The sequence below is a fragment of the Mangifera indica genome, chromosome 19 (genome assembly GCF_011075055.1).
Source record: "Mangifera indica cultivar Alphonso chromosome 19, CATAS_Mindica_2.1, whole genome shotgun sequence".
In the NCBI taxonomy this organism is placed as follows: Eukaryota; Viridiplantae; Streptophyta; class Magnoliopsida; order Sapindales; family Anacardiaceae; genus Mangifera; species Mangifera indica.
The window spans coordinates 10,652,652-10,667,012 of NC_058155.1; the positions used below are offsets into that span (position 1 = coordinate 10,652,652).

The 14,361-nt window shown below is 34.8% G+C and overlaps 2 protein-coding genes and 1 long non-coding RNA gene across 4 annotated transcripts; 2 read left to right on the plus strand and 1 right to left on the minus strand.

Annotated features, from left to right (window-relative positions):
- Positions 1-73: 73 nt before the first annotated feature.
- Positions 74-1,698, plus strand: LOC123203144. The gene is made up of 4 exons (XR_006499204.1): positions 74-259; positions 753-858; positions 1,001-1,053; positions 1,468-1,698. It is a non-coding gene; the product is annotated as an uncharacterized LOC123203144 (long non-coding RNA).
- A 367-nt stretch (positions 1,699-2,065) lies between these two features.
- On the minus strand, positions 2,066-6,188 carry LOC123203142 (protein NPGR1-like). 2 transcript variants are annotated; one of them, XM_044619330.1, is made up of 6 exons: positions 6,079-6,188; positions 5,117-5,393; positions 4,757-5,024; positions 3,193-4,424; positions 2,753-2,900; positions 2,066-2,628 (listed from the first exon to the last, which is right to left on the minus strand). In XM_044619330.1, exons 2-6 carry the CDS (start codon positions 5,309-5,311, stop codon positions 2,318-2,320), a joined length of 2,154 nt encoding a protein of 717 aa, XP_044475265.1. In that variant the 5' UTR covers positions 5,312-5,393; positions 6,079-6,188; the 3' UTR covers positions 2,066-2,317. The 2 variants fall into 2 exon arrangements, with proteins under 2 accessions (XP_044475265.1, XP_044475264.1); XM_044619329.1 differs by lacking the exon at positions 6,079-6,188 and adding an exon at positions 5,858-6,041.
- A 2,111-nt stretch (positions 6,189-8,299) lies between these two features.
- On the plus strand, positions 8,300-13,286 carry LOC123202591 (WD repeat-containing protein ATCSA-1-like). Its single transcript, XM_044618537.1, has 9 exons — positions 8,300-8,626; positions 8,848-9,108; positions 9,202-9,361; positions 9,574-9,752; positions 11,821-12,061; positions 12,367-12,521; positions 12,643-12,732; positions 12,870-12,941; positions 13,036-13,286. The coding sequence occupies exons 1-9, from the start codon at positions 8,477-8,479 to the stop codon at positions 13,075-13,077; spliced, it is 1,350 nt and encodes a 449-aa protein (XP_044474472.1). The 5' UTR covers positions 8,300-8,476; the 3' UTR covers positions 13,078-13,286.
- The last annotated feature ends 1,075 nt before the right edge of the window (positions 13,287-14,361 follow it).

Consider the following 14,361-nt stretch of genomic DNA (forward strand, 5'->3'; position numbering starts at 1 on the left):
GTGAGGCAAACAAATCAGAAAACGCGTAAACCGTAATCCCATCGCAGTCTATAATACCTTACGTTTCTTACGTAGCAAGAGTTTCCAAGCTTAAATCAAACGAAGAGATAGAAACAGATTTTAGCTGAAAGAAATTAAGGGAAAAAAAAATGGGTTGCTTTGCTTGCTTCGATGGTGGCAACAAGCAGCAGAGAAAAGAACAAGAGAGATTGGCCTCAACAGAGGCCAGAGCCAAAGCTGCCGAGGCCGCCCAGAAACGGTAATGTTTGCTTGTAATTTTGTTCGTAGTTGTGTTTTTGCTGTTCAATTCCTCTGATAATCTCCATTATCCCGGGTTTGACTTATTAAATTGCTGGTTGATTCGTTGACAATACTGTTACCGCGGGAAAATCGTGTAATTCGATTATCAGATAAAGGTTTCATAAAAAGGAATCACTTTTACAGGTTGTGCATATAGTATTTTCATAATCTAGTGTCAAAGTTGACTTGGATTTAGAACTGTACAGATTTAGGTATAATTTAATTTAGGAATTTTACAAGTGGGTTTTGGGTTTATGACTTTCATTTTATTTTGCATCCATTAGATGGATCGATTTATAAATTTATTTTACTGTATTTGTATGTTGAAGAAGGTCGGGCTAGCATTGTTATTGAAATAGTACTAAAAATAAATCATGAAGAAGTCAATTAAACAGTGGCGTAATGGTTTCTTTATCAGATAACTCAACATTTAGATAGGGCCATTATTGCAGGCAAGAGGAGTTTGAAAAGTCAGCTGCGGGAAAAGCTGCTCGTGCACAGATGCAAGCAATGACAAAACAATCGGCAAACTCTAACACAGGCGAGGCAGTTCTTAAGGTTGTCCTTTTCCTTCCTTAAATTCGAAGCTTTTTTAGGCTTTTAGATTTGGAAAATTTTTCTTAACCCTTTTCTTTTTTCTTTTTTTTTTTTAACTATATGATGCAATTTTAACATTTTGTTGTATGTGCTGTTGGCGCAGTGGCAAATCGGTTGAGGTTGTGCTTGTTGCCTGTTCAACCACAAGTCTCTGTTGTAAGTTGTCTACCTACAAACGTTGAATATAGCTTGATTTCTTTACCTGTCACTCAGTATGGAGTTACTTCTTTTTTTCTGACACTTTATGTTAGAATCTAAAATGGACATGCTTTATGATAACATTATTGAGCATTAATGTATGATGATAAAGCTGAAAAATTATTCTGCAACTGAATTCTTCACACTCAAATTTATATTCCCTGATGTTTGCTTCTTATGAGATGTTTTCTTGTGTCTGAGATTTCCTATTGTGAGAGAAACCTGGTGAAGCCAGCAGTACATGAGTTAAAATGTGGATGCATACAAGTTTCTGAAAACAAGCTTACTTATTCACACATACATTCAAATTGTACAAATTTCTATGATTCCAGAAATTTGGTCCCTCACTTCTTAGCGTGTGTTTTCTTCCAGGTACTTTTATTGATTGATTCAACCAGTTTCTCTGCTTTGCGTGAAGTGAAAGGTCAATATCACCACTGCCATGTCAGCATCAGTTAAAGTTTTCTGTAATTTTTTTCTTTTTAGTATATTAACCAGTGCATGACAGAAAAAAAAGTTGAAAAGATGTAAATTGTTTGTGGTTTACTCTTGTATGGTTTCAGTGGCCCTCTCTTTTTAAATAGTCTTTACTTTTTACCTCTATGCATCCTCTTTGTGATCTCTGTGCTGAAAATTTTTACCAGCTCTTTTAACTGTGGTATGGTTAAAATGATTGACAGAATGGTAAAATTCAGCTAATGGATTGTTTATGTATTGATTAATGTTTTACTGAAAACTACGGTTGAGTAAATGGTTGAAGTAATTCATACAAAATACTGATATATAATCATATTATTTCACTGAAGACATCTTAATTAACCCATTGATGACAAAGTCTTCAGTTTTGTGATGTGGCTGTTACAATGAGTTGGTTCGGTTACTATCCTTTCCTAGTTAGCAAGTCATTTCTGCTTCTTTCTACGATGCCTGCATTGATTTCTATTTCTTTTTTCTTTCAATTCCACAATGGTTTCATAAAAGAATACATTTCATTAATTCACTTTAGGCAAATAGTTCTGTGATTCACCTGTAAAAGTGTAAAGCCTATAACATATATATCAACATTCTGCTATTGACAAAGAATGATTGAAGCTATTGAACAATTACAGTTGCTCACTGATCAACAGTGAGTCAAACAGCCGAAGTTATCAGCTATGGACTCCTTTACGAAAAGCTCCCTTGTTCCATTGTTTATCTGCTTAAGATCACTGCAAAATCACTTTCACTCGAAGCTTACAACAGGTGTTGACAGCTTTAGCTCATATGCAGCTTGAAAATAGTCTGCCGCTTGTTCTAAGGAGCCTTCCATTTTCAAAATCAGTCCAAGGTTCATCCAAGCATCATGATTTGTTGGATCTAACCGTAAGGCATTCATCAAAAAGCTTCTAGCAACAGGGAGAGATTGGCCACCAAGTTTCATTAGTATTTCAGCTGCTGAAACAAGGCTTGGTACATAATCTGGTTCCATTGACAGTGATATCGAGAAAGAAACAAGAGCTTCTTTGTGCAGCGATTGAGCTTCAAGCCGCACACCTGGAAACGTCATGGAAATTAAACTAATGAACTTTCATGCTTCCAAACATCAAATGTGTCTGTGGCACACCCACATAAAATTTATATTGTCATGTTCACAAACATACTATAGAGAAGATTTTACCCGTTCTATGCCAAGTGCTGGGAGAATAAAAATCAATCGACTTGGCTTTTTCTGCACAAATTTCAGCGTCAGCCCATGATCCAAGTTTCACATAAATGGCAGACAAATCCTGCCAAGCTGCAATTTCCAAATTTTTCCCTGTTAATGCCTGCAAAAGATAGACGATAATTGGTAGGGGAAAATTATGCCATTTCTCAATGTAGTTGAAATTTATTAACATTCAACAATGAGCATCACAATTATGCATATAACACTAGGTATCAAGGTGCAGGTGTATTTGCTTTGCAGATTAAGAGAAGAGGAGCATCTCAGAGAACAATTACAGTCGTGGCTTTACAGTTGCTGAATCTTGCATGCTTAAAACAAGAAGTGAGATGAAACTCGATTATGAATTTATAATATATATGTGAATCCATATGCTGTAACCTCAATGAACACACCTCAGAACTCAGGTACTTTGCTTCTTCTAAGTTCTTAGAATGAAGCTCTCTTTGTGTTTGAATCATTGCCAGCAACATTCTGTAGGATTCTATGGCTTGCTTTGGATGCTCCTGAGCAATTTGAAGGATAGCTTTTAATCTAAGAAGTTCTAACTGATCCATTTTCCCAGCCTCATCAAATGCAAAATCAATGATGGTTTCGGCATCCTTTAGTCGCTGTTCTGCAGACAATATAAGTGCTAATAGCTTCCAGCCTTTCACTGTGTTTCCAACTACTGTATCAGAGAACATCAGTGCATTGTCAAAAGCCATATCTAAATTCCTTTGCACTGCATGTTCCAGCACTAGATTATACATTATTTCTGGGTCCTCCTTCCCAGTCAGAGAAGCAGAATTTAGACAGTTCAAAGACTCCTTATGAAAGAAAACTCTTTCTGAATCAGATATAGACTTTCTTGCTGCATTTCCATAACAAATACCAAGAAATTTTTTGGCTTGATCTATGGAATACTCATTTTGATGACTAGAACAGTCAATTACTTGACGGGCAAACTTAATCCCTTCATGAGCATGCTTTGGATCTTGGGAACACAACTTTGCACCCAGCAAAAAAGCAGGGATATGAGGTTTATGCTTTGCTTCAGAATGACCACAAATCTTTTTCAGCAGGTTCAGGGCCGTTTCATCCTGGCCTGCAGCACTGTAACAAAGAGCCAGAAGGTACCATCTCTCTGCTCGATTGTAGACACCTGGAAAAGCCAGCTCCACATACTCCGCTAATAGTTCAAATTGCCCAGTAACTGATAGTGCATAAGTCAGATGGTCCATAATTTCTGCGTCCCACTTTATTTCCTTACATCCCACTTTTTCCATGAGTATTAACAGCAATAAGATTGCTTCCTCTATATTGCTTTTCGGGACTGTTGGAACCCATTCCTGAACTTCAGTAGGAAGGCTTGCTTCAACACCTCCATAGAGTAACGTAGCAGCTAAGTCTTTCTGCACACTTGCTAACTTCTGGTCATCTAAATTCCAGGGCTTGACCAAAGCCCGGCGATATGCAATGATAGCTTCTTCAAGAAAGCCTGCCTTTATCCACAGATGTGGGAGCAACTCCAGTGCTTTGTGAAAAATCTCCTGCAACTTGCAGTTATCACCAATGTCCTTGGGCATTCCTTTAGGTAGGGCTGATTCAACTATGTCCAGAATTATTTTGCACTCCTTAGCAGCCTCTGATTTACAAAAAAAAAAAAATGGTATTAGAATTATTTGTACTTCTGGCTTGCAAAAGCAACTACCACTTACCCCTACTCCTGTGTAGTCCCATTTATAGGAGCCACCATCCTCTATAGCAAAAACTTGAATCATAAAGGTCTAACCCACCACCGAGAAGACCTAATAGCATTTCTTGTCCAAATAATTGTATAGATCATACACTTCACAAGATGGTTATACAGTACAAAAGTTCTCTCATACTTCAAATCATTCATAACTGCATCTTACATAGATAAAATGAAATAGACAATGAGCAATTAAGCTGTCACAAGAGGGTAAAAGCTAATACCTTTACAATGCTCAAGCTCTTCCAGTGATTTTGCTTTGAGTAAGATAGCTTCCAGAAGTAAGCTCACAGAATGCATTGACATTACCCCAGGAGGCACTAAATCACCTTTATCACTCTTGGAACGAGGGTTTTGGGACCGAGTTCTCTCAATAATAGCTCTGGTCATTTTGGGGATTAAACTTCTAATGTCAATACCCTGGAATACCTGGAGTGCAGCATCAAAATTCCCTCTCTGGTACTCAAGTCTCCCCAATAGGGCCCTTGCTTCCTAGAAACGCATTCAAACAAGAACTTAGAGGTTATTAATAACAGAACCGAGCAGCTAATAATTAATAAGCCAATCTTGGTTAGAGAACCCACCTCATAATTTAGGGAAAGAGCTTCTTTGAGAGTTGATTCGGCTTCGTCCACTTGAATATCCTCAACTTTAGAGTCCCAATCTCCTGTGGCCCTCGAAGAAAAGCCACTCGCCGAGAAATCTCTTGTAGCCAAAGACTCGGGTGACTGTGGTGCGTCTTCAAATTTAAACTGCTCACCGGAACAAGCACACAACATCTTCTCCAAAACAGTTTTTGAATTTCCCTTTGTATATGTAAATTATTACTTCACTCTTCACTGACCTTTTTCATCTGGGTACCTTAAAAAGAGAATGAAAACATGTTTATGTTGTAAGGCAATGCATTTCGGAAACCATTCATTTCAAATAAAGAAACATATTGAAGCTCTACTGTAGATAAATTGGTTATAATCAATGAAATTAAAAATATTCCTGCAAAGTTCCAATAAAAGAAACCCGATAAAGCTCCCTTTGTCATATCAGTGGAAAATGAGCTGGAAAAAAAATCAGAAAACAACAATGGAGATTTGCATAGCCATTAGCAACAGCGTAGAATAGACAACACCAGCAACAAAGCGTAGTTAATAATGTGACCCCAAAATCATCGCATTACAACAAAAACATCCTTAATGGCAAGCACAGTGAAGAAACTTATGGGACAAGAACGAGAGTGGAGAAAGCGATTAGCAAGAACAAGACAAGTAGAATTAAAAGAAAAGAAAACAAACAGTGAAGTACTGAAAACTGAAAACAGCGAGACCTACAAAAGAAGGCTGCTTCGGGCTCTACATAAAGAATAACGTGATTTGCAGGAGTGGTTGAAATTGAAGCCATGATATTTGGCTTTCAGTATTCCGATAAAAATTCAATCCAAATACATATGCAGCAAATGGTTAAGCTCATAATGATGTGAAAACAAACCAAATAATTTAAGCTTGTTCATGAAACATAAACATAGAGATCTGAACACAGCATGGGCGTTTACCTATATGATGAAAAGAAAAGTTGTTGCAGTCGATCAACTATTTCCTTATTTCATATTAGAATTTGTACGAAAATTTGTTGGCTGTTTGTTTTGGTGTTTGAATTTTGAGTGACAGGTAATTTAACACCTACTGCTTTTTTAAATTGAATAATTGTGAAATTCCTAACCTGCCCTGGCTTTTCGAATCTAAATCAGACCATTTTGTTGTAACATAAATAAATATATATTTGATATACGTCATTAAATGATTGAATGATTTTGAATTAAGAATAAAATAACATTCAATCACATGATGACATATTATGATATACTCATTTATTTACTAAAATATGTATACGCATAATATTACTATTTTATTAATAATTTAAACATATTGGGTAAATCTTACCAAATTACAAATATATTATGTTTTAAATATTTTTACGGCCAAAAGACTTATTCTCGCTTAAGGTTTGGTTAAATCTTAAACTCTTATTTGTTAATTTTAAAAAACTCAAATTCTTATTTATTTTATTAAAATTTATTCTAAAATTTAATAATTTTTCTTATTCAAAGTTTAAAAAATATTTATTTTTTCTAAGGTTTTAAAATTATCACTAAAAATGATGGATTTTATCATCTCCAACCATATTCTCTTTCTCTTTTGGCTTCTATCAATCTCTCTCTCATCCCTAGCTGTCTTTGATGATTAAAATAAAATCGTTTTTGTCTAATAATGGGATCTATCATGGTAAGTTTTGAACTCAACTCCTCATGCTTCAAGGTGAAATTCCAGACTCAATATTCGAATCAAGTTTTAAATCCGAGCACAGTGTTTAGAGACCCCATTTTTTACCCTCAAACCAACGAGCAACTTTTTACCAGTAGCACAAATCTTTTGACTAATTTCATTGTCTTTTTGTGTCAAACAAAAATCACAATACCCAAGAAGAATCCAGAGAGAAGCAAAGCAATAATTCAAACGTGAATGGCGGAAATGTGTTTGCTCAAAATTGAACTTACAGCTTCTTTATGACGACTTATTTTCTGCATCGATGAAAATCAAACAGGTTAACGCTATCGGTTAATTAAACAGTTGAAATAGCAGAGTCAAGTATGCATGTGTTTGGCAGAAAAAGGTTAAAAGTTGTAAAGTAAGAGTGGAAACTGGAAAAGCAGGAAAAAATAAAAGAGAAACGGAGCACGTGATAAGCTTTGTCACACGCAGCAGAAGCATCAGTAATGGTGTTTACATCTTTTGTTGTCCTTTCACGTAAATCTATTCAAGGAATCACTGACCTGACAATGAGACTCTCCGATTCCTTCTCTTTTTTAACTGTCTCATGACGCACCCGCTCATCATCCTCACCTCATCTTTTAATTATTTAAAGAATGATTAATCTTTGACTAAATATCTGTTTTTCTTATGAAAAATAATAAAACATTATAAATATTTTTTAAAATTATAAAAAATATCCGATAATAATAATAATATATAAAATATCATTTAATATATTCATCACAACGATCAAATTTTGATAGTAGCATCGTAAATACCTTTTTTGAGGGATCCAAATATTCAAATAAATTAGATCGAATAATTCACATTTTAATAAATCTAATGATCTAATAGGTCAGTTCATTAATTTAAAAAAGATATATCAATTTATATCTATAATAAAAATTATATTATATAATATATATTAAATCATACCATATGCTCAAACTAGATTTTGATATATTTTAAAATTTATATTATTTTCACTTATAATATTATTATATATTATAAGATAGTTATAACGCATTATGTAACCATAGAATTTTATAACTGGTCAACATCATAAGCGGCTTTTTCAAGTCATGGAAATGCTCAAATAAATTTGGGTTAGATATTCCACAATTTAGTAAACCTAATGGCCCAATAGGTCAGCTGATGAGTTATAAAAAATATAATAATTTATATTAATAACATATATTTTATTATAAGATATGTATTATTTTATATAATATATTTATCATATCAACCAAATTTTATTACACTTGGCAGTTGGTATCACTTTTACTTGTATCGAATATGGTTAAAATGCTAAAAAATATTGGGCTAGACGGTCCACATTTTACTAACCTAATGGCCTAATGGGCTGGTTGATGGGCTGACAAAGCAATGAGAAATTTCCGCTCGTCTCGTGTCGCAACTTATCCATACCGAACAATAGCGGGAGCGAAAGAAGAAACGAGAAAGAAAGGCGGCTATAAAGGTAATTTTTTCCTGATTCAGATTTTACTTCCTGCTTCATCCTCTAAGGACAGGGCATAGGTACTTGCATCATTTAATCAGATTTACGTTGAAAAACTAAAGAAGAGAAAAGAAGAAGAAGAGAGCGGGTTTTTGAGGCCGAAGCCCGAAGATGCTTGGAGAATGTGGAAGGAACTTGGAGGCAGAGAAGTGGGTAAAATCCACCCAAGTTCTTTCACGAATCGGATTAAATCCAATCGAATCTCCACTCTACAACTCTCCAATTACAAAGACATAGTTTCCCCTCATAAAGGCTCTATCAACTCTCTTCAGGTACTCTTATTCTTTTCCTTTTTTGGTGTCTTAGCGAATGGGATTTATGACTGAATTCTTCCATAAGAAGAACCCAAGATTGCTTCAGTTCCATAATCCTATTTCCAAACAAGAATAGGATGTCTTTTTCTTCGGATTAAGTGATTAACATATTTACAAACAAGAATATGATTTTTTAAGAAAATATTATAGGCCCCACGTATATTTGACCGTGAAATCAGGTTGATCTGACAGAGGGACGATATTTATTATCGAGTGCATCAGATGCATCAGTGGGTGTTTATGATGTTCAACAGCCCACACATCATGAAGGAGGTGGTGTTATTGCAAAGCACAAGAATGTATTTGTTGTCGACAAGCAGCATCGGCAGGGTCATAAGTACGCCGTATCCTCGGCCGTATGGTATCCTATTGACACCGGCCTATTTATAACGGGATCCTATGATCATTATGTCAAAGTATGGGATACTAACGCTACTCAGGTATATCAGATTCTCGTTTGTCTTTCTTATTGTGTTTTGTATTATTCAATCTCATGCTTTTTTTTTTTTCATTTTTTAATTTTGATTCTATAGGTTGTCAGGAATTTCAAACTGCCTGGAAAGGTTTATAGAACTGCCATGTCCTCACTGGCAACATCCCACATGTTAATTGCTGTTGGAACAGAGGATGTTCAAGTTCGCCTTTGTGATATTGCCTCTGGAGCATTTTCTCACACTTTATCGGGTCACCGTGGTAAGTTCATGCATTTGTGATTTATCATGTCATTTTTAACAATTGTCATCAAGGTTTTGTTACATGGATTGTTGTTTTCTTTCACTGATAATACCACAGTTATTAGAATATGCTACCAAGTTGATCCTTCTTATTCAAGAGATGCAGCATGCAATAATTAGTTTAGAGTTTTTGGAAAAATAACTCTCCATATGCTGTTTTGATGATAACAGATGGCATAATGACAGTAGAATGGTCTACATCCAGTGAGTGGGTTTTAGTAACAGGGGGATGTGATGGTGCTATACGTTTTTGGGATATTAGACGTGCTGGATGTTTTCATGTTTTGGATCAGTCCCGGACTCAGCTAGGGAGACGTCCACCTCTGATAGAACGTGCCACTATGAATAAGGTACTTTCCTAATAATCTAATTTTTTCTGTGTGAAAGGAAGCCCTTAGTTCAAAACTATATCATAAATTGCAAATTAATGTTAACTTAATAACTTTTCATTCATAACATATCTTAATAGCAAACTTCTAACATGGTTTGCTTTTTGTTGGTTTTTTTTTTCCTTTTTTTACACTATATAGTATAAAAGCTAGATATATGTACAGTTATTCATGAATTTGTCATAACATATATGTTGTAAAGAAATAGTAGTCTGCTGATTTATGTATGAAATTAGTCTTACATGAATGTCATATTTTTCATGTGCTTATTTAGTTGGTTAATGATAATAGCTTGTGCAGTATAATAAGTGTTGTTAATCCCTTCTGAGCAAATGATGACCCCAACTACTAGTTTGTTTAAAATTTCTCCTTCAAATTATAGGTGTCTTAACTTCAATCTCTTGCTGCCTATTGATGTTGCTCCCTGGTAGTCTACTATTTTTCAAAATCCTCAGCCCATAAAGCAAAATTTTGAGTTTAATCTACGGACCATATGTTCTGCATTGTCAAGTGATCTTAGATCGAATAATTCAACCTATTTACATACCTTGCAATTTGTTGGTCCTCGGTCTCACTTAAGTTACGTTAGGATTGTAGCCTTAGAAACTCCTCCATATAGGTGCCACAATTCTGGTCTCTTGGTAACAATTTTGAAGTTGTTGGATCAAAGTTTGTTCATAAATGAATGGTAAAAACCATGATTTCTATAAGGCTTTCATTGACTCTCAAATTCTCAATCTCTCACAATTGTTTGTCCCCTCACCTTCAATTGTTCTTGACGCTTTTGCCATCATGCAACAACTCCTCCCTTTAATTTATAAGCTACAAAACTGACTTTTTGTGTTGGCTCGATTTGCATAATATCAAAGAATTGCTCCACCTTATATATCCAATCAAGGAATTACTCAATATCTACTATACCATTAAAATTAGGAAGATTAGCCTTGAGTTTATAGGATTCACTGTTTTGATAGGCTCTCCTCCCTTTTGTTTGCAACTCTGGGTTATGATCGCCATTAGATTCTTCATCTACTTCATGTTCAAGTTGTGTATAACCCGCCTTTCTCCTTGGTTGTATTTGTTTAGGAATAATTAGAACAGTCCTTTGTAGGTTAGGAGCTGTGCGTGTAGGATGTGATGTTGATATGTCAGCTTGCATCTCATTTATCCATGTAGTTAGTCTTTCCATGGCCTTAGCTAACATTGCAATTTGTTTTTTCAATCTATCAAAACAATCTCAATCATCAGCTTGCCCAACCATTTAGACAGACCTCTGATGTCATCCGATGCAAGACGAGTGGTTTGGAATATAATCTCGTTCACAAAGATGGATAAAGTTGATATCATTGAACTAACAAAAGTGATAACAAGAACAAGGCTAAGAGCACACGGGTTCTTGAGGGAAATCCCACTGAATTGTTATAGCTTGATAATTTGAAAATTGAATAATAATCATTACAAATGCACTTCCCTTTTAACCTCCTTAATATACTAGACACTAGTTTACCCAGAATTAAGAATAATAATATATTCAAACTCTAGGAAACTTGGACTTTGAGTAAATAACATTAATTTGACTTAAATAGAGCTCTCGTAAAAACACAGACTCGTAAAAGCTCTTTTTTATACCACATTAGTGAAATTAAAATAGGATTCTTAAGACAATTGAAGAAATGAATATCAATGAAATATTCAATAAACTTAATTGGATTAGGAAACTTGAGTTAAACCAATCTCCTCACAGCTAGGAAACTTTGATTCACACGCAATAGCATTCCACTTGGATCTCCAAATGGCTCCACATCATCATGCACATGTCATGTCATCTTGCCATGTTTTCAAACATGTTGTCACATCATTCACCACATCATCTTCACTTCCAACATCATCCACATGTCCCCCCTCTTGCTGTAGGCTCTTGTCTTCAACGTTTTCAATGTTTTTCACTCTTCCATCCTCTTGTCATGGTCCTCCATTAATTAACCTATTTTTATCATATCTTAATGTTGTTATTTATATCATTGTGCAGGTTTCAACATCAAGGTCCTCATCAGCAGGTCAAAATTTGTCTATAAAACCAAAGGGAGCACAAAGGAGATCTGCTAATGGAAATGGTAAGCAGTTACTCAATGGTCGAAACCCAGTCAAGGGATCTGTGAAACAGAGATTGCATCCAGGGATGTTGTCTAGTCAGGATCGTGCCACTGCTCATTATGGTGCTGTTACTGGTCTAAAAGTGACTGAAGATGGAATGTATCTCCTCAGTGCAGGTAAGGTTTTTTCAAGGTTTTGTCTATTTCCTTGAGTTAATATAAAATTATAAATATTATATATGTGATGCTTTGAATGTAGATTGTCTGAAGTAAATATATTTTTTGATAAACGTTGATAATTGTAATAAATTATGATCTGTTGCATTTTTTTTATTGCTTACTGGATCTTTTTCACTAACTGCCGTTTCAAGTATTTATCATTACATGCGGATTTCATGAATTGTGTGAACTAGAATTTAAAATGAACTTTTATCCCAAGTCCAACACACGACAGTTTTCTTTTTTTATCTCTGCTTTTTCAGGGTCTGATTCAAGAATAAGGTTGTGGGACCTGGAATCTGGCTGCAATACACTTGTGAACTTTGAAACTGTTCGCTTACAAACCAGCAAGGCGATACAGTTAGCAACATCACCTAATCCAGCTCTTGCCTTTGTTCCATGCATGACAGCTGTTAAAGTAAAACATCTTTCTATCTGCTCTTTTTTTTTTTTTACCTCTCTCAATTTTGTGGACAACTTTCCATTAGAATCAGACATTTTTTTATGGGAACCTTAAGTGTCTTTTTTTCCTTCCCCAGGCATTTGATGTTTGGACTGGTAAGACATGTTTGGAATTTCGTGGCCACTATGAATTCGTCAATTGTTGCTGGTTTAGTTCCCAGGATCAGGTATTCACTGTTTGTAAATGGTTTAATTTTTCATTGGTATTTTTACTATGACAATGAAGAGAGTTTGTCTATTACTCATCAGGTCATGTATTATGTATATTGTGTTAGTCGCTTAACTGGTTTGCTGCTTCTTATAGGAACTGTACACTGGTGGCAATGATAGACAAATTCTAGTCTGGTCTCCACCCAAATCTAGTTCCGATGAAATGGTAGACCCCTTGAATCCTTTCACTATTTATTTTATTTTAGATATCAAATTCTAGTTGAGTGTCTTGACCTTATCTAATGGAGATGGACTTTCAGGATTTAGGGCCTGGGCAGGATCAAGATAGTTGGAGCGATTGACTTTTGCTTCTGTGTACACGAATCTGTATATTAAGATCATCACCATCAGCTTTTTATAGGCAGAATAACTTGTCAAATAAGTACAATCACTGAAACTCATATTTTTTCAGGTTGTTTGTTTGACATTATCTTTTTGGTCAGTTTTTTTGTGTAGACATTGGGTTGATGTGCATTTTTGATAATAAAATCCCTCCTTCCGAATGCAAATACATAAATTATTGACTGTTTTACTTGTGATAATGAATTGAAATACATGACTTGTGAGGTCATCTATTAATTTGAAGGATATAGAGCTTATCTATTGATGCTCCTGCCTTGCAGTTGCATCTAAATCATTTTTGTCTTGTGAATGTAGGTGGATAATTTGCTCTTGAAAAGTACAATCAACCCCTGATTTTGAACCATAAAATAATTTGCACTCCGTTTTGAGTATCTAATTTAATATTTAAATTATTTATTAAATTGGGTATGCATAATATTGTGCGATCGTGTGATATGTATATGTTACTCTTTTAAGATTGAATTTTACGTTTGTTTCTGTGCGAGTGCGGCTGAACGATGTAAATGTCTTGCTTCTCATCCCTTACATGTTGAATCGTTTGGTAACCGACAACAGGAAATACTTGCCCATTGTATTGTGTTGGCCTAATTTAAAATCTTTTTTCAACTCGTAAAGAAAATTATCTTGTGTACCATATTTTTTATTTAAATTCAATTTGCCCTTGAAAATGAGAGTTTTATGATTATCTAAATAATTATTCAATATTCAATATATTTCGGTCTTCGTAAATATATCATATAAAAAAGGCCAAATGACTAGTTCCCACCCAAGGTTGTTGCAAAGCCACTTTCTACCGTGAACTATTAAAAATCTAAATACCATTTATCCATTAAATTTTATTATTACTATCAAAGATAAAATTGTTATTTAATAACAATATTTTAAAAAATTATAAATTCATTACATTTCTCCTTTTAGGTTTAAAAATTAACAATTTTCTTTCACGTTTTTCTCACTCAAAGTTTAAAAAATAACTATTTCTTTTATAAGGTTTGTATTTTCTCTCTTGCCACTTCTTTAGCTATGAGAGTTGCCAACCTCTACCCTTCTATCTCTCAAATGAGAATGAATCGTCAGCAAGGATTTGTGAGTCGCACAAATCATGTCGACTGATCTGTGTGACGTATAAATCCTCACTAACGATTTGTTTTCATCTCGGAGATGAGAGGGTGAAGGTTTGTCAACTTCAGTCGCTAGAGAAATAGCAAGAGAGAAAATACAAA